Genomic DNA, 19864 nt, shown 5'->3' on the forward strand with positions numbered 1-19864 from the left:
TTCCCATACTTTTCAGGCCTGAAAATCACAATTGTAAAAATCCTTAATAGTTCCACGTTGTCCATAACGATGGGAATCCTGGATATATGCATAACATTTTCCTACACAAACATCAAAAACCCATGTGATAATTTTGAGCTTGCCTCATGCAGTTTCACTTTATTATCTGTTAACTTGGCTTGTGTACAGGTAAACACAATTTAACTCTCCCTTAGGAAGATGATATAATGAGTACAACGTGATTCTTTGACAGACTTTATTAATGATGTCATTTTAATTGGTTGCAAAGGGAAAAGAACCCAGATCTTCTAGAATTATGTGCAGTTATTAGTTATTCACCTTGATAAGTGTGCACATATACAGAATTTTGTAGCACAAAAATACATCATAAGCAAATTTAATCTGTTTAGTTAGATATGCTGTAGCTTAAAATTGCAAAATATAATTATTAGTGCTGCAACTATTAGGCTATTTTGATAACTTATTAATATGATTAATATTATAATATTTTAATAATATATTATTTTTATCATTTCTATTAATCAGATCAAAATTATTTTCCAATTCAATACAATTACGGCTCTCACTTTTACAAATAAAACGTACACAACAAATTGTGTGCAATAAAAAACACTTTCAAGTTTTTGCAACCCTGTTATTAAACGGTGGATTAAATAACAAATACATGTTGGTTAAATAATCACTTCCAGGGGAATGGCAACATGTTTCTTTAGAAGTGCTGATTTCTATATGTATACTTAATGTCAAAATGCTGCCTGTTTCCTTAATAAGCGTATGCATACGTGCGAACTCATCTCAACTGTTTATCAATCCGTCATCCTCCGCTCATTTCCTCCGTGAACGCCCACAGCTTATACAGAAGCCAATCAGAGAGCAGCACACGTGACGAGCGTTCTTAGCGATGACCTCATCCCTAGAGTGGGATGACGTCAAATACAAGATGGATGGAATCACGACTGCTTCATGCTCAACGCAACTCTGAAACAAAGTCCAGTGTCGGAGCTCCGCGGCATTCAAAGCCACCAAACTAGGGTGAGTTGAAATCCTGAACAACTTTATTCCATCGTCTAACTGAAGTAGTTGGATGTTGTTTTGGTAAAATCAGTGTTTCCTGACGTAACGCCGAGGAAATTTTCTCGCTCTCTCTCTTCCCTGACATAAGCGGCTGCTCTCAGCCTGTTGTGCAGGATGCGACGTCTGCGCAGTCGGTGACAGGAGAGGGTGTGTGTGTGTGTGTGTGTGTGTGTGTGCGCGCGCGCGCGCACAGACGCGTGTTCTAATCGTTTCATTTCCTATCTTGAGAATAGTAGAGTGAAGAAACACAACCATTTGCCTGTATTTTGTGACGTGTTTGGTAAATATGGTCACAGTTTGGCAATGGTGAATCAACAAATGGTTTTATGGAACTCGAGATTAAGAGGAAGGATTATCTAGCGAAATCATTTAATGTAAACATACTCACTCGTTTTCATGAGCGAATAGTCTCTTCAGGCAGAGACTGTAAAACCAACTGTAACTAACGTTAGACATGATGTAATCAGCGGTCGTTATGCGCATGCGCAGACACTGGGCAGGCCCGATTACTGCATTTTTTTACTTTTATTTGCTTATTGTAATCATACAATGGCAGGTTGTTTAACAGATTACTAGTTTTCAATAATAAATTATTGTTTATCTTGTGCAAATTAGGTAAATATGCATTTTTTTTTTCCTCTGGTTGTGTTTACAGCCATGATTTGTTTTTAAATTTCATTTATGTAACCGTGTTCTATTTAAAAATGTATTAATAAATTAATGTTACAAATTAGGCAACTTGTTGTACAGTGTATATGTTGCATGCTTTTTTTTTTACATTACAGTACAGTAGTGGCCAAAAGTGATGTCCGGCCTGTGAAATTTGACATCTTTACCCTTTATTCAAATATTATTAAAATTTGTTAAAGATTTTGTTAGCGTATTGCGTAGTTGTGCTTGGAGTCAATTGTTTTATTTGTGATAATGCAATGAAACACCAAATTATGCGGACATAATTTGTTACACAAAGAAATTATGAACACATGCTCAACAACTTTTCATTTGTGGGAAGCAAGCCGTTCTGCAATATTCTCCTTTACTCCAAAGCATTAAATGACTTTTCACAGTGAAGTAGCTCATCAATACCAGCAGCTAAAAGGCTCCTCACACAATGACATCTCTTCTTCCATGCGTTACTGTGGTAGAGATGATATTCTATTGTTATATTTCTTAGCAGATTTTCAAGGACACCGCTCTGAAGCATCACCATGCAACTCGTGTTTCATTGTGATTCATCACTCCACACACAACTTCCTATATTTTACCAACTATGTTTTTCTGAGACAGCAATGGCTTTTTAAGTAGCGCATTTGCTTACATTTAGCTAATTTCCTGACCAATAATTTGTGCTTAAGACAATTAAAAGCTTAGTGTTTAGCCATTTTGGTCTTGGCCCATTTTTTCTGGGCCCAGGAATGTGGACTGTAATGCAGTGGTTCTCAACCCTTTTGACTCCAAGGTGCTATATTATTCAAGACAATATTGGAAGGCTAAATATTAAGAATATTAAAAGAAAAAAAATGCAATTGATTTTGTGTTTCCAGATGTTTCAATAACTGTTGTGTGCCTATCTTAGCAATTCCGAGCATTTTAATGTTTAAGTTATTATTTATATATAAGATTATGGTAATACTTTACAGTTAGATTATATTTTATCAATTGTTAATGCATTGAGTATCATTATCAAAGCATTTATTAATCTACACTGATGTTAAACATATTTTTAAAATTTCAAGTTTTATAAATTAACATTAGTTAATGTATTATGTGTGAACATAAATGAACAATGGACAGTGTATTTATAAATGAACATATAAAATGATGTAAAAAATTGTAAAAAATTGTAGTTTTTGATACATTGTGCATTAATGAATTTTACTGTTAATGAATTGACATTATTTTAAAGTGTTACCAAGATTATTTTAAAGAGTTAGTTTACCCAAAAATGACATTTCTGTCATTAATTACTCACCCTCATGTCGTTCCACACCAGTAAGGCTTTCGTTCATCTTCGGAACACAAATTAAGCAATTTTTGATGAAATCCAAGGTTTTTTTTTTTTATCCCCCATAGAAAGCAACGTAATTACCGTCATTCAATGTCCAGAAAGGTAGTAAAGACATCGTTAAAATATTTAATGTAACTACAGTTGTTCAACCTTAATGTTATGAAGCGACAAGAGTACTTTTTGTGCGCAAAAAAAGAACAAAAAGAACAACTTTATTCAACAGTTTCTTCTCTACCCTGTCAGACTCGTACGCAGTTGACATAGTGAATGCTGTTCAGCGCTTCAGTGTTTGTGTCCGATCACATGCATCATCAAATGCATGCTCATGTATACAGCATCGGCCAATACTGAGGCGGCATTCGGACACAAACACAGAAGCCTGCACTGTGTTTACTACGTCAACTGCGTATGACAACAGTTCAAATTGTTAAATAAAGTAATTTTTTTTTTTTTTTTTGTGCAAAAAAAGTATTCTCGTCCCTTCATAACATTAAGGTTGAACCACTGTAGTCACGTTGACTATTTTACTAATGTCTTTCAGTGCTTCCCACAGGTTTGAAATATACTTGCGGTGGTAGCCAGATGAAAAATCTTGCTATTACCCACGGCACAAAAATGGTCTACTACATGTGACAAACAAATAATGTGTGATTTTTAACAATATTTTTTATTTATTGAAATTCATTTTAATTACATAGGCTACTATTACATTTAATTACATACTAATATTATGCATTATTATGCATTGTAAATTATGCAAAATTACAGCATTTAAGAGTTCTCCTTGCTTTGTAATATAGTGTGTCTCTCATTGAATGGGACAGAAATTTTACTGATACTAGTAAAATCTATATATTGAATAATATGTCAAATGTTCTTAGTCTTTTCTTCCTGTGGGGCCAGAGACTACAATAGTTTACTTTGAATTAAATGGAAATCAAATTAAATACAATTTATTGTGTAACCAAAATACCAATAATTCCCAGAAGAAAAAAAAAAAAACTTAGCGTGTGATTTTTAATTATAAACAAGCCAGAAATACACAGGGACTCTTATTTTGAAATGCATATACTGTTGTCATAATTCATCAACTTGAGTTCAGTAGCAATCGCTTGGCATTATTTGCGCTATTCATTAATTAGGAATAACTTTGAAGCAGTCTGAAGTCACATCCACCGCGTCTCTGCAGCGCACGTGGGAATGTCAGCGGGAGTAAACAGTCCTCGTCCACACATAACTAGCAGGTATGAAACATGTAGGGCAAGGGGAGATTTTCCACTGGTTAATCGAACGCGGGTGATTTCATTATCTCGGGTGGATACAAAAGTCTAAGAGGATAAAAATAATAAAAGCAAAAGTGTGTCTTCAAATATACTTAGGCAGCCGTTAATATACCTGGGCGGCCCGCCCAAGTAAAGTCTATGTGTGGGAAGCACTGTCTTTACTACCTTTCTGGACATTGACTGACGGTAATTACCCCCATTTTCTATGGGGGATAAAAAAAACCTCTCGGATTTCATCAAAAATATCTTAATTTCTGTTCCGAAGATGAATGAAGGTCTTATGGGTGTGGAATGACATGAGGATGAGTAATTAATGACAGAAATCTCATTTTTGGGTGAACTATCCCTTTAATGTAACTCATTTTAAATCGCTGTTATAACGAATTTACAATGTCACTAAATTTGTATTTTCTTTTACTCCCCTTCAAAGCCAAAATGGAGAGCCTGGGGCACTACTGTAACCCTGCCCATGGTATTTCACTGCTGGGTGCCCTCAATGAGCAGCGGTTGAAGGGGCAGCTCTGTGATGTCGTGTTGTTAGTGGGTGATCAGCAGTACCAGGCCCATAAAAGCGTCCTTGCAGCCTGCAGTGAGTATTTCCAGTCTCTGTTTTCCAGAAGGGACTCGGAGAACCACTCCATTGTTCAACTTGACTTCTGTGAGGCTGATGCTTTTGAGATTGTGCTAAACTACATCTACTCATCCTCTCTGTTCGTGGAAAAATGCAGTCTGGCAGCAATACAGGAGCTGGGCTATAGCCTCGGCATTCCCTTTCTAACCAACATCATGTCTATAAGACCTCAGGCGTCATACTGTGTGTCGAGAAAACGAATGTTGCTCTCTGAGGAGGAGGATGGCGCTTATCAAAAGAGAAGTGTAATTGTACATCAAGGTCAGGGCGAGCAGCCTAGCATGGATATGTTTCCAAGGAAAAGTTCAAGTCTTCAGGGAAAACCATTTAAACAGGTCACAGAGCAACCCTCGCTCACACACAATTTCAGTGATCAGAGCCAATCCTCAGGACACATCAGACCAAATGAAAAAGAGACAAACAGTACCTCCAACAGCAGAAATTTAAACAAAAGCACAGTTGATGGTGACTGCAGATCTATCATCTCCTCTCCAACATCCATACTGAGACGTCGAACTGAATACCGATCGCCATCTACGAGGCCGCAACTAACATCCTCAGTGTCATTCAGCGAGTCTGTACAGCATTCTAGCCTACAATCAGATCAAACTGACGCCACCATCGATGGAAGAATGGATGCATCGGATGATTCCAGACCAGCGGGTGAGCATCAAGGTCCACGAAACCAAACTGTAGACCGAAGTGGGCCACTTATTAAAAGTCTGCTACGCAGATCATTGTCTATGGATAGTCCAGTTCCTGTTTTTTCTCCAGCTCTGGAGCTAAAGGACTCACAAAGTCGAGAACAGTCTGTGGTCAAGTTAATGGCCACAACAGCAAGGTCGCCGTCTCCTGAAAGTGAGGATCAGGTGTCAAAAGATATGTCACTTCTTCTCAGGTCGAGACAACGAAATACATACGAGATGGTCGGCACTCAAACAACTCAACTCCGAATTAAAGCAGAGCCCAGCAGTCCCCTTGCCGACCCTTCTGAAATTGTTCGCATTACTGTTGGAGACAACCTGCCAGTAAATTTCAAAGACTTTCAGGCAAATTACGATGAAGGTCCAAGAGGGTATTTCACTCCCTCGATGAAGAGGAAGAGTAAGATAGATGGTAGTTACATGTCCTTTAAGAGATCCAGGCCTGTTAATGAGCATCATCTGTTGCATCAGGAAAGCACATTTGATGAGGTACCTTACAATTCTAACATGGACAATAGTAACGAAGAACCTGGAGAACTTCGGCCAAACAAAATGTTTAAGTGCTGGAACTGCCTGAAGGTTTTCAGGTCCAATGCAGGTCTGTATCGCCATGTGAACATGTACCACAACCCAGAGAAGCCGTATGCTTGCGATATCTGCCATAAGCGCTTTCACACAAACTTCAAGGTCTGGACTCACTGCCAAACCCAGCACGGCGTAGTGCAAAATCCCGCACCCTCCTCCAGTTCCTATTCGGTCCTGGATGAGAAGTTTCAGAGGAAGCTAATCGATATCGTCCGAGAGCGGGAGATAAAGAAAGCCTTGATTATGAAGCTCAGGAGAACCAAGCAAGGCCTGCAGTCACAACCCTTTGGCAGGAAAAGCAGGCGATCAAGGTCGTACGGATGCCCCTACTGTGGCAAAATGTTTTTTTTCCAGTCACACTTAAAACTACACATGAAGGGACACTCCGCTGAGCCAGCTAACCTTGACACAGATGCTGAGAGAGACCTTCAATACAAGCAGCAGCAACAACAGCAGCAGCAGTTGGCACATCTTAAAGAAAACCAAGATAAGGACGTATTTTCTTGCCGACTCTGCAATGACAAACTGCCCTCTTTGACTGAATTAGAAGACCATGAGAGAGCTTGCAGGTATGCTACTGTCTGCCCATACTGTGGACTTCGATTCTCCAACACGGTCGTCAAGAAAGACCACGAAGCTCACTGCAAGTACAAAAAGCTGACCTGCCTTGAATGTATGCGCACATTTAAGTCCTCTTTCAGCATATGGCGTCATCAGGTGGAGGTTCACAATCACAATATGATGAGTGTAAAGGAACAGTTGACTCTCAGTCTCCAGGAGAGCAATCACGACGAATCATCCAATATTCTCGGAGATGCTCCCACTTCTCAGGAGTTGATACGTGACCCTAGAGAGGAAGCAGTGTACAGCGACTCATCGGTTCCACCCATGTATGATTCTGAAGACTCATCATCTTATGTCCCAGAGGACTTGAGCGCTCACGGTCAAGGGGAGCTGCAGGTCAAAGAGGAACCTCAAGAGGAAGCAGTATCAGCCAAGGATAACGTGAGCACCGGATCCGAGGAACCGGGCGTTTGGCCTTGTGAGAAGTGTGGAAAGCTTTTCAGCAGCCACAAAGACCTGGAACGACATCAGGAACTGCTTTGCCATATCAAACCCTTCATCTGCCACATATGTCACAAAGCGTTCAGGACCAACTTCCGCCTCTGGAGCCACTACCAATCCCACATGTCCACACCTGAAGAGCCAGGGATGAGAGAGATCGACAGGCTTCCGTCTTCTCCATCTCCTTCTCCACCTCTTACAATTTCCATCCCTGAACCTCCAACTTCTCAAAAACCTCCACTCAAAGCGACCTGTTCTGGGGTGGACGCCTCAGAGGAGGAACCCAGAGGCTCCACGTCACCGTCAACCAAACTCAAGAAGCCAGAGCAAGACAAGACTGGTGACGATGAGCCTGGGGAACATTCGCAAGCCAAGTCCGACAGCACAGACAAAACTATCACCCCTCAGGAATCTGACACACTATTTTACCATGCACCAACCCTCTCTGCACTCACCTTTAAACGCCAGTACATGTGCAAATTCTGTCACCGGACATTTAAGACAGCCTTCAGTCTGTGGAGTCACGAGCAGAGCCATACGTAAGAGTGCTAAACGCAGTTGCACATTTGTAGCCCTTAACAATTGGAATCAACTAACTTGGACCATTTCTCCTTTAAACATGATTTACTGTGGTACACACTTGCAGCCTAAACCCAGGGATTTATTAATAGCATTTGATCATACTTATCTTATTTCTATAAACAGTATTCAGAATGCATCTTGGATTGCATGCCAAGAGTTGCTTAAAACACATTTGTTTTCTAAAGCATTTCCCTGTATTATTTTTTTATTTTAAGTTTATTGTTCAGTGATCAAGAAAGACTGTTATAATTAACTGATTTCTTTCACCTTAAGAACTCTTCTAAATGAATTTCTTTGAATTATTGCAAACAAACGTGTGATTAATTTTTTGGGATGTTACGCAGACCATGTACACCTCTCTTCTTTTAGTGGCCTTTATGCTGTTATTTAGCACTTTCAAGCAATTCCAAATAAACATTGTTCTCTATTAAAAGCACATGCTCGTGTAGACATGGCTTTTTAGTCAGAAAAGATGGATTTGTCACATCCAAAACAAAAAATTAATTCCCTTTTTATACCCTAAAATGATAGCTTTAAGTTTATTTTTGCCCCATTTAAGTTGAGGAAAAATAAGAAAAAGTATTTCAGAATAAAACTATTTAGACTTTTCTGCTACATGCACAATCCAGCCCTGCCTATGTTGTTAAAGCTATTAATATTAAATTGTTACTTTGATAATTTAAGAACCATATAAAAAGCAAACCTTAAGCAGACTAAAATGGTATGTATCAAACTTTACATTAAACTTTGTGAACATTGAAGAAAACATGTTTATAATTTAATTTCAACTTTGCTAGTTAAGTTGTATTTTTCATTTTAAGAGTATTCTGTTAATGTGTTTTGCCAGTTATGTAGACTTTCATGGTATTTTTGTTTAGAGGTTGTGGATAATATTCAGTGATTGTATTGAACAAATAGAAGGCTTTATGTGTACAATTAGCAGGTTTGGATTGATGTTCTTTAAGCAGTTTAGTGTGTGCCTGCAATGTGGATCTTCTAATACTTTTGTTGTACAGGACATGCAGTAAATGTGGAAATTACTTCTCATTAATGTGTAGAGATGAAGTTTGAGTAGATTTTCACACTGTATCAGTACTGTATCAGTACATTGTGAGCTCTACCATAGTGTAAGCTCAACTTACCAGAACTCCGTACTCAGTGATTAATGAAGTCTTGATGCAATGATGTTGAATGGTTGGACATTCCTAATGTTCAGTGGACCTTTTCTGTGACAGTATGACCCAGAGAAGATCTTAATTCTAAAATATTAAAGCACAAACCCAGACAGTTACATGGTGTTGGCACAGATCCAGCCCACATCTGGCCCGTGTGGAATCCACACGTACCAGATGTGGGCTGGATCTAGGCCAACACTATGTTGCTGTCTGGGAAAGCAGTAATCTTATTTCTTGATATTTTTTCTCATATTTAGCAAGTATTTGAAATATTAAGCAGAAGTCTTCTTCCCTTACATTAGGGGATGTTTGGCTTAGCAAGCTTGTGGCCTTTGTTAAGCACAAAATCTAAATATGTTGCTTGCTCTTTGCATTTTCCATCAGCTACTGTCATTTAATCTATATTTTGATGGATAAAACTGTAATACATTCCTTTTGATCTTATCCCAAAAAAGGTATTGATTAATAAATAAGCTGGCCATTTATATACCCAGGATAGAAATACCTGATTTAGTTTGCATTTACTTTCGTTCCCAGTATTACATGACATTAAACATCAGCTTTTTGTTTAGGGTTAAGAGTTAAACCATATTATTAGCAGATCAACATGTGTCCCGATAATAAAATGATCATTTCAGTAATTGATAAATTTCTTAATATGGTTCTTTGAAAGATTGTATGACACTGAATGAATAGTGATGACATAACAGAACGCTTAATCCTCAAAACACATTTTTATAGTCTTTGTTTGTACAACATTTTCTGTTTTATGAAAATTATATCCTTTTTGGTATTCCTGTGGTATCACTGCAATAACTAATATTTGTAAGCACTTGAATTGTCCTAATGTGGCTTTAAAAACTGTATCAGTTTTCGTGTTAAAGCATTTTCTACTGTTTTCTGTGCTTGCTTTATAAAATAAATATCAATACTGTGTAACTGAACTTGTGTTTATTTCATCTACATAGTTACGTTGTGTCAGTTTCAAAATTTACAAAAAGTATTGTCATTGGATAATACATTTTTCTAGTGTGTGTGTATGTATATATATATATATATATATATATATATACACACACACACACATTTTATATATATATATATATATATATAAAATGTGTGTGTATATAATATATATATATATATATATACACACACATTTTATATATATATATATATATATGTATGTATATAATTTTTAAATTGTGCAAAATAAGAATATTTTAATGTGGGAAGTAAAAATGGTATAAATATGCAGCAATATGTTTTTTTTTGTTTTGTTTTGCTTTTTTTTATAAAAATCAAATTATGAGCAGACTTTAAAAGATGTCATTGGAATTGAAGTGAATTTATGGGGGGAAAAAATACCTACTTGTGGCCTAATGGTGATATTTATAAAACAGTTTGCAATTGTTCTCACACATCACATTTTCCAAGAACACTAACACACACACTGTTCTTAAATTTATGTGTTTATCAGGGTAACAAAGAATCCAGGCAAACAAATTAAAAAGAACAATATGATATAATTTAGGGTGCATAATTAGGTTTATTAAAAAACAACAACAAAAGTAACTGAATTATATGCTTGTCTGAATTAGCTGATGCAAAGATAGTGGATACCATTATTATACAGGAAAAGTGTAGTGATTTTATTCTAAATCCCACTAAAGACCAATGTAATGTGATTTTCTATTTTTTTACAAGATCATCATAAATGTCCAAGGATCATCAGGCTCCAGCAGCTTCACTGTCACATTCTTTACAATGCCAGCGTGTCTTTGATCAGCCTCCTCATGGTAGTGCTCACTGACGTGCCCAGAGAATCTGTGATCTGGTACGTGATCTTGTACAGATAAGGCTGGACGTCTTTCAAACTCGTGTCGAACACATTGTCCACCTCTGACTGTGTGGGCATCTTGGGAAGATACTCGTGCCGGTTAATCACCTCCACGATGTTGATGACTTTCTCGCCGAGCTTCTCGCCAACTTTCTCCCTGCAGATCTGACGCTCCTGTTCGTTGGCCAGGTTCACCACGTTCACCTTGATGCTCCAGACCTCCCAAGGGATGCATTCATCGGAAAAGGGCCAGCGTGACTTCTTCTTCTGGTAGAACTCCAAAGAGATCTGACCCATGCCATCACTTCCGGAATTGCCAAGAGCATCCTGGGTGTGAATAAGGTTGTGGTTATAAAAAGTGTTCACAACAATAAGATCGCTGCTACTTTTTTGAAACTTTTGGAATATGAATTTGTTATATAAATAGTTTATTCAATCTATTATTATGCAAATATGTTTTATTAGTATTTAGCTTTTACTGGGTGAGAAAAATGACATTTCAATTAGTTTTTTTTTTGTTTTTTTTTGACAATAACACAAAGTTATGTACATACAGAGTTTACTAAATATTTACTACACACCCCCTTGCAAAAAATGTGTGGTGGTACCATGATAAAGTAAGCACGCGTCGTGCTGCTCACGTGTACAGCGTAGAATTTGGAAGCACTGAACGTAAACAGCGTAGCAGAATCACGGGAGAGACGAATTTGTTGAATAAAGTCAGTATTTTTGTTTTGTTTTTGCACACAAAAAGTATTTTCGTCGCTTCATAACATTAAGGTTGAACCACTGTAGTCATGTTGACTATTTTAACGATGTCTTTACTACTTTTCTGGACCTTGAATGACGGTATTTACATTGCTTTCTATGGGGGATAAAAAACCTCTCGGGATTTCATCAAAAATATCTTAATTTGTGTTCCGAAGATGAACGAAGGTCTTACGGGTGTGGAACGACATGAGGGTGAGTAATTAATGACAGAAATGTCATTTTTGGGTGAACTAACCCTTTAAGAATTGTAATCAAAAGTACCTTAAATTCGGCTACCGCTTTCCTGATAACCCTGTCCAGCTCATCAGAAGACACTCGCACGAATGTGAAGTCGATGAAGTCGCAGTCCACGTCTTGAGTTCCCACTGTGCCAATGGAGTACGTACCCTCTTTCTTATAGTGAAATTTGCCTGTGCTGCGGTGCAAAAGGATCGTGTGCAGGAGGGCTAGCATGGCCTCATCCACCTGCCTGCCCTCCACTGACACCTCCAGGACCTCTGATCGACAGTTCATGATGGTCTATAACACGGTTCTACAGCTATTAAAACAAAAGGACTTTCTTTTGATCCGTTGATCTGAGCTCAAATGTGTCAAATAGACACGGAGCTGAACACCTTCAGCTGTTCTGCTTCTAAAAAGCGCTGAGTTGCGCCACTTTAGACTGAGTGAAACAGCCTAAGAATCGAAGTTATAATAAAATATGGACTTAACAATATAATTATGAATATCAAATGTAATTTAAGACTCTAAAGGGCGTTCATAGAATATTTTACCTTAATTACGAAACGTCGATGCGCTTTATTTTTCTTGCGATGGGGTGCTTTTGTTTTGTAAACATACGTCAAAATTACAGGGCGGGATAAGGGACATTTTAGTTTTGGGCGTTTAAAAATCACAAAGGTTGGTTCTAGCTAAAATAAAAGGTTCAGTAGTAAGAATTGGACTTACATTATCGTACTAGCAATATTTAATTTAAGGTTCTCTTTAGCTCAGTCAATATATAGTGAACGTTTTACTAGTATAACTGGTTAAATGATGCAAACAATAAAGTAAGAAAATGTAAAAATAAAAGGTGCCAGAATATAATAAATCGAATATTAATAATAATAATAATAATAATAAACAAATATCGATTTTTATATTTAATCGTATTATCACATGCTACAATCTTACCTTTCCAAGGTATGTATGAAATTAAATAAAAATAATAAACACCAAATATGCCTTTTCTCGCCACTTCCACTCAGTTGTAAAATTATTTAATCAATCCATATCTTTGCCTGTAATACAATGAAAAAATAAACGCAAATCCTTCGCAGTACTACAGAAATTACACGAGTAATTTATATTAATTATTAATATTTTAACATTTGTTAACGTGTACTCGTAAACGAGAAATGTGTAAATGGCGTCTTGGGACTTTTATTTTGAAGAGCATTTTCCCATACGGTGTCGTCTCTTGTTCTGGAGGGAGTATCAAAAGGAAGAAAAAATATGCGTAAAGAAATATAAGTCCTCGTATGTTTATATTTTAATGGTTTATATTTATTTTCATTTAGCGAAGTGAATTTAGCAAAGAGTAGATTTTACGCGGTTAAAACTAAAAGCTTGCGTACTACATTGTTGAGGCTGTCATCTGTTCTAAACTGACATAGTACCGACTTACGAGTCTAAAACGGCCTCTTTTTTTTAAATCATTGTCAACGCTAGTATTGAAAATGCACAGGACTGTGCCAAGCCTCCCCCTGGCGCCCTCAGTGAAGGTAAAACTGATCAATGCGGGTTTCCAAGTAGCGTCAGACTTGATTGACATGCGTCCTCTTCAGCTCTGCAAAGGTATTTATATCACTAAAAACCCAACTCAATTTTTTTTTATTTGAATTTGAAAATAGCATCACAATAACTACAGATTACCTGAAAAGTAAATTTCATAACATTTGGTTTAATCCATGCTTGTTTCGTTCGCAGAGGCAGGTATATCACAAGAGGAGGCAGTGGAGGTGTTGCAGATGTTGAGGGATGATGCCCAGCCTCACCAGCAGAGGGCGGCAACAGAGAGCTTAACAGCCCTGGATCTTCTGCACCAGGAGCAGACTCTGGGGAGCATTGTGACATTCTGCTCTGGCCTGGATGATGCCCTTGGAGGTGGTGTGCCTGTGGGAAAGACCACAGAGGTTTGTGGGGCCCCTGGTGTTGGAAAGACTCAGCTATGGTATGGGAGGAAACAGATTAGAAAATGTATCAGTGCCTCTTAAAATTGGTAATATGTGGCACATGCTTGTGTTGATAATGTAGCTTACTATAGTTTCAAAAGTGTATTTGTAATTTTCAAAAAAGACTTGTTTTTCCTATTTCAAAGCATGCAGCTGGCTGTGGATGTGCAGATTCCTGTGTGTTTCGGAGGTCTGGGAGGAAAGGCACTGTATGTAGACACAGAAGGCAGTTTCTTGGTGCAGCGGGTTGCTGATATGGCGGAGGCAGCTGTGCAGCACTGCACCCTTCTAGCAGAGGATACAGGTCTGATTTGAGTAGCTGAGCTAAGTTGGGATGTTTAAATGTGTACGTATATTCAGAGAAAAAGCTTTATGAACTCTACAGGCCCAATACTGATCAGCTTTACCTGAGAATTTTCATTCATTTATGAGACACAGAATGTGTAATTGTCGAATAATCTGTCTTTTCTTTTCCTCTTAGAACAGAAACAAGCTTTAGAGGAACTTACTGTCGAGAAGATCCTGTCCAACCTCTTCTTGGTCCGTTGCCATGACTATGTAGAGCTGTTAGCTGAGGTTTACCTCCTACCTGACTTCCTGTCTGAGCATCCTGAGGTAAAAAAAAAAAAAAAGGAAATCAGGACCACTGCTAAGGACATATCTCAGCACAGTGATATTACTGCTATTTAGATGCTCATAAATTACATGTCCAATCATAGGTGCGGTTAATAGTGATTGACAGCATTGCCTTCCCATTTCGCCATGACTTTGAGGATCTTTCTCAGAGGACGCGCCTCCTGAACGGCCTTGCCCAGCAGCTCATCCAACTAGCAACACAACACAGTGTAGCGGTACTCAGCACCTCATATCAAGAAACAAACAATAGTGAATAGCAGACAAATCTAGGATTTAATTAATTATTTTTTTGCAGAATACTCATATTTGTTTAAATTTAAATAAATAAAATTTAATTTAATAAAAATTGAATTTAATAAATTGCATGCATGTATATATTTAAAAAATTTTCACGTGTGTATATATATATATATATATATATATATATGAATATTTTATATACTATATATTAAATATATACATATATAAATATATACATAAATATACACAGTACACACATACATTATGTAAACACAAACTTTGCTATATTATCATCAAAAGCTATATTAAAATAAAGCTATATTATCATCAAAAATATGTGCCACATTTTGTGCCAATTTTATATATATATATATATATATATATATATATATTTATAATAATTTATATTAATATATAATGTTAAAATATATATACAATTTAATTAAAATAATTTAATTCAGTTACTATGTGTTCTTAGGTTGTTTTGACCAATCAGATGACCACAAGAGTTTCAAATGGCCAGTCCAAGCTGGTTCCTGCATTAGGTAAGACATAACAGATATGAGTGCATTCATGCATTGTTTTGCTTTGCATAGTCACCATCCTAACAATTAAAATTCACACTTTAGGTGAGAGTTGGGGTCATGCTGCGACGCAGAGGCTCATCCTGCATTGGGAGGGACTGAGAAGGTAAACAGACACTTTTAATTTGCTAATTGTGTGGGAAGGTGTTTATTGTGGCTTTTTTTGTCTTTTAGTCCATTCAACCTGACACAGCAAAATGTTGCTATAGAAAATAAAAAAAGCAGCCAACATCTGTAGTGTTCTCAGCCAAATGTGTCTTTTAGAGAGAGAGAGAGAAAGAGAGCGAGAGCGAGAGTATGTTGCATAAACTCTTTACCCTTCACCTCCGTGGGTGATGGAATGAATCACTTTGAACAAGTAGCTTGCTTTGCCTTTTGTAGCCAGACCTTATTCATAATGCATCCTGCATACCTGCCAGTCTATTACTTTGTAGCAGCAGGCAGCCGAGAGCCACAGAGAGCATCTCCATCTTGCTCTCTCGCCTCTTTCTATAAAGTTGAAGGTCTTCCTCTGACTGTACAGTTCAGCCTCCCTGCATTTGAATAGCCGCAGACCCTCTTGCTTTTTTAACACAACAGACAAGGTCAGAGTGGAAGAGAATGTGCATTGTGCAATGATATAACAAGTAATTATATGGTTTTCTCACCTGTCCGCTTTGTGCTTAGGCTTGCCTCCCTGTACAAGTCCCCAAGTCAAATGGAGGCCACAATTCAATATCAAATTACAGTAAGTTTAATAGTAACAGAAACATCAGTAACAGTGAGGAGTATATTATATACTTATATATGTATATATATTTGGGGTGTAATGCTACATGTATTCGCCCCGAACCGTACGGTACGAACGACACAGTTCATTTCATGCAGTTAGACGACTAATACAGTCAGTCACAGGCGATCCACACTTCATTCCAGAAGGGGGCGCGTGCGGTAATGCAACGCTGTTTGCTATCCACCACAAACGGAAAAGCACAAAATAAGAACAGACAATTTTGGCTGTGTTCCACTCCAAATTTTTATGCCCTTAACTCGCTAACTTCCCTCAGTCTTGTGGACTTGGATGTGCTTACGTTGCATGAGTGCCCTCTACTGACCCCTTTTCTACTTATGAATTTGTTTTATGCACCATTCTATATGCTTATACGTTGTTGGAGAAAATATATAAAATCCTATAGGTATATGAGCTGTTGGAGAAAAATAAAATTTCACAAATGAAACAAAATACCAATAGTATAAACTTTGACTGTGAACATAAGGTAGCTGCAAGTATTATGCAATTGAATCTTAACATAATTAACATATTATAGACTATTATGCGATTCATTCTCAAAATAATTAATATATCATACACTTTAGTTAAGCGCAATCTGCTGTTACGTCACAATCAAATTGAATTGTGGGATATAGAGCTGCTTGAAGTGTACATCAGAGTAAACTCGCTCCCTCTGTCAATATTGAGGGGATGAGGGTCTGTCCATATAAACTTCCCTCGTCCACTTCACGAAGCGGAACACATTGCGGCAGGGATTCCCCCGAGGGGAAGTGCTTAGGGAAGTTCGCGAGTGCGTCTAAAATTGGAGTGGAACACAGCCCTAGATATGTGTGTAATCTCTCAACCAGTGTTTTAACCATGGAAAAACATCAATAAAACAGCTTGAGAATAATATCTCACGTAGCATTACATTTACCTCAGGCAAGTCATTTATTGTCCACAGCATGTTAGTTTTAACTAAAGAAATTAACTCTAAAGGGGAGCATTTCACTAAATATATGCACTATAATAGCTTATATATTAATTATATTTACTTACCTGTTGCTTTATCTGTTAGTCTTAATTATTTTATATGTTTAAAAAAATTGTCATGAAAACAAGTTATGACAGTAACTGTAACTGTTGATTATTATATCTAAAAATAAATAGCAACTGAATGTAATAGTTTGGGCTCTGTTGGTAATTTGAATCTTTAATATTATATTAATGTGCAAGAAAGGGCTCCCTGTATATAGTTTACAGCATTAGCAGAGATAAAAAAATATATATCCTTAAGAAAATATTAATTATAATTGAATTTATTTAAAGAGAGAGACACAATTTGTTCAATAAACCACTGTTTAATAAAAAAGAAGCAATTTTATGTTTTGTTTTCTCCCCCCTGCTGTACCGAACCCGTGCAGAACCATGACTTTAATACCGAAGTATTACTTTAATACCATCATGTTTGTGTACTGTTACACCCCTAATATATATATATATATATATACATATATATACAGTGGGTACGGAAAGTATTCAGACCCCCTTAAATTTTTCACTCTTTGTTATATTGCAGCCATTTGCTAAAATCATTAGCTAAAATCACAAGTTCATTTTTTTCCCTCATTAATGTACACACAGCACCCCATATTAACAGAAAAACAGAGAATTGTTGACATTTTTGCAGATTTATTAAAAAAGAAAAACTGAAATATCACATGGTCCTAAGTATTCAGACCCTTTGCTCAGTATTTAGTAGAAGCACCCTTTTGATCTAATACAGCCATGAGTCTTTTTGGGAAAGATGCAACAAGTTTTTCACACCTGGATTTGGGGATCCTCTGCCATTCTTCCTTGCAGATCCTCTCCAGTTCTGTCAGGTTGGATGGTAAACTTTGGTGGACAGCCATTTTTAGGTCTCTCCAGAGATGCTCAATTGGGTTTAAGTCAGGGCTCTGGCTGGGCCATTCAAGAACAGTCACGGAGTTGTTGTGAAGCCACTCCTTCATTATTTTAGCTGTGTGCTTAGGGTCATTGTCTTGTTGGAAGGTAAACCTTCGGCCCAGTCTGAGGTCCTGAGCACTCTGGAGAAGGTTTTCGTCCAGGATATCCCTGTACTTGGCCGCATTCATCTTTCCCTCGATTGCAACCAGTCGTCCTGTCCCTGCAGCTGAAAAACACCCCCACAGCATGATGCTGCCACCACCATGCTTCACTGTTGGGACTGTATTGGACAGGTGATGAGCAGTGCCTGGTTTTCTCCACACATACCGCTTAGAATTAAGGCCAAAAAGTTCTATCTTGGTCTCATCAGACCAGAGAATCTTATTTCTCACCATCTTGGAGTCCTTCAGGTGTTTTTTCATGTGTCTTGCACTGAGGAGAGGCTTCTGTCGGGCCACTCTGCCATAAAGCCCCGACTGGTGGAGGGCTGCAGTGATGGTTGACTGTCTACAACTTTCTCCCATCTCCCGACTGCATCTCTGGAGCTTAGCCACAGTGATCTTTGGGTTCTTCTTTACCTCTCTCACCAAGGCTCTTCTCCCCCGATAGCTCAGTTTGGCCGGACGGCCAGCTCTAGGAAGGGTTCTGGTTGTCCCAAACGTCTTCCATTTAAGGATTATGGAGGCCACTGTGCTCTTAGGAACCTTAAGTGCAGCAGAAATTTTTTTGTAACCTTGGCCAGATCTGTGCCTTGCCACAATTCTGTCTCTGAGCTCTTCAGGCAGCTCCTTTGACCTCATGATTCTCATTTGCTCTGACATGCACTGTGAGCTGTAAGGTCTTATATAGACAGGTGTGTGGCTTCCCTAATCAAGTCCAGTCAGTATAATCAAACACAGCTGGACTCAAATGAAGGTGTAGAACCATCTCAAGGATGATCAGAAGAAATGGACAGCACCTGAGTTAAATATATGAGTGTCACAGAAAAGGGTCTGAATACTTAGGACCATGTGATATTTCAGTTTTTCTTTTTTAATAAATCTGCAAAAATGTCAACAATTCTGTGTTTTTCTGTCAATATGGGGTGCTGTGTGTACATTAATGAGGAAAAAAAAATGAACTTAAATGATTTTAGCAAATGGCTGCAATATAACAAAGAGTGAAAAATTTAAGGGGGTCTGAATACTTTCCATACCCACTGTGTGTGTATATATATATATATATATATATATATATATATACACACACACACACTCTATTATATAGAAAATATATAATATATATCATAATCTTTCTACTATATATGATCTCACCCAGGTCCAAGGTTTCAGGGATGCCCCAGATGAACCCAGACACACAGATTCATCTGCAGTCTCATCTCCTTCAGGAAACTACAGCAAACGCCCTCGATTGGAGAATCTGTCTTGAGGATCTGTCAGGAATGTACAGATATTTATATATGTATATAAATGTAAATAATAATAATTAGTTATTGGGTTATTAATATAATAAAATATAGTATATTGATTGTTGGCCTTTAGTTATTTGTGTTATTGTGGTATTAGTGGCTCACCGATATAAATTTCCCACCAGACAATCAGACAGTGTTACAATTCAGGAGAAAATAATGAAAATGTAAAGCTATTCCAAAGTTTTTCAACTTAAATTGGATGACGGACCAGGTTATAGGCCATATATTTATCAAAATATTAAAAGCTATTCTTGCCATTTATTATTCCCCACCACTTTTCCCA

The 19864-nt window shown here is 37.6% G+C and overlaps 3 protein-coding genes across 3 annotated transcripts; 2 read left to right on the forward strand and 1 right to left on the reverse strand.

The window, feature by feature from the left end:
- Positions 1 to 570: 570 nt before the first annotated feature.
- zbtb21 (zinc finger and BTB domain containing 21) lies at positions 571 to 10067 on the forward strand. The gene is made up of 2 exons (XM_051907866.1): positions 571 to 1053; positions 4817 to 10067. Exon 2 carries the CDS (start codon positions 4822 to 4824, stop codon positions 7912 to 7914), a length of 3093 nt encoding a protein of 1030 aa, XP_051763826.1. The 5' UTR covers positions 571 to 1053; positions 4817 to 4821; the 3' UTR covers positions 7915 to 10067.
- Positions 10068 to 10589: 522 nt separating this feature from the next.
- On the reverse strand, positions 10590 to 12313 carry atg101 (autophagy related 101). The gene is made up of 2 exons (XM_051907892.1): positions 12001 to 12313; positions 10590 to 11295 (listed from the first exon to the last, which is right to left on the reverse strand). Exons 1-2 carry the CDS (start codon positions 12250 to 12252, stop codon positions 10891 to 10893), a joined length of 657 nt encoding a protein of 218 aa, XP_051763852.1. The 5' UTR covers positions 12253 to 12313; the 3' UTR covers positions 10590 to 10890.
- Positions 12314 to 13342: 1029 nt separating this feature from the next.
- rad51c (RAD51 paralog C) lies at positions 13343 to 19638 on the forward strand. Its single transcript, XM_051907887.1, has 9 exons — positions 13343 to 13575; positions 13708 to 13951; positions 14099 to 14256; positions 14434 to 14567; positions 14672 to 14803; positions 15307 to 15373; positions 15458 to 15518; positions 16079 to 16139; positions 19428 to 19638. The coding sequence occupies exons 1-9, from the start codon at positions 13458 to 13460 to the stop codon at positions 19536 to 19538; spliced, it is 1086 nt and encodes a 361-aa protein (XP_051763847.1). The 5' UTR covers positions 13343 to 13457; the 3' UTR covers positions 19539 to 19638.
- The last annotated feature ends 226 nt before the right edge of the window (positions 19639 to 19864 follow it).

The sequence above is a fragment of the Ctenopharyngodon idella genome, chromosome 10 (genome assembly GCF_019924925.1).
Source record: "Ctenopharyngodon idella isolate HZGC_01 chromosome 10, HZGC01, whole genome shotgun sequence".
Classification (NCBI taxonomy): Eukaryota; Metazoa; Chordata; class Actinopteri; order Cypriniformes; family Xenocyprididae; genus Ctenopharyngodon; species Ctenopharyngodon idella.

Coding starts and splice junctions, on each gene's coding strand:
- atg101 (XM_051907892.1), bottom strand. CDS start 12,252: ATGAACTGTCGATCAGAGGTCCTGGAGGTGTCAGTGGAGGGCAGGCAG. Junction 11,296..12,000: donor AAGCGGTAGCCGAATTTAAG/GTACTTTTGATT, acceptor ATTCACACCCAG/GATGCTCTTGGCAATTCCGG.
- zbtb21 (XM_051907866.1), top strand. CDS start 4,822: ATGGAGAGCCTGGGGCACTACTGTAACCCTGCCCATGGTATTTCACTG.
- rad51c (XM_051907887.1), top strand. CDS start 13,458: ATGCACAGGACTGTGCCAAGCCTCCCCCTGGCGCCCTCAGTGAAGGTA. Junction 14,568..14,671: donor TCCTGTCTGAGCATCCTGAG/GTAAAAAAAAAA, acceptor GTCCAATCATAG/GTGCGGTTAATAGTGATTGA. Junction 16,140..19,427: donor CAATTCAATATCAAATTACA/GTAAGTTTAATA, acceptor GATCTCACCCAG/GTCCAAGGTTTCAGGGATGC.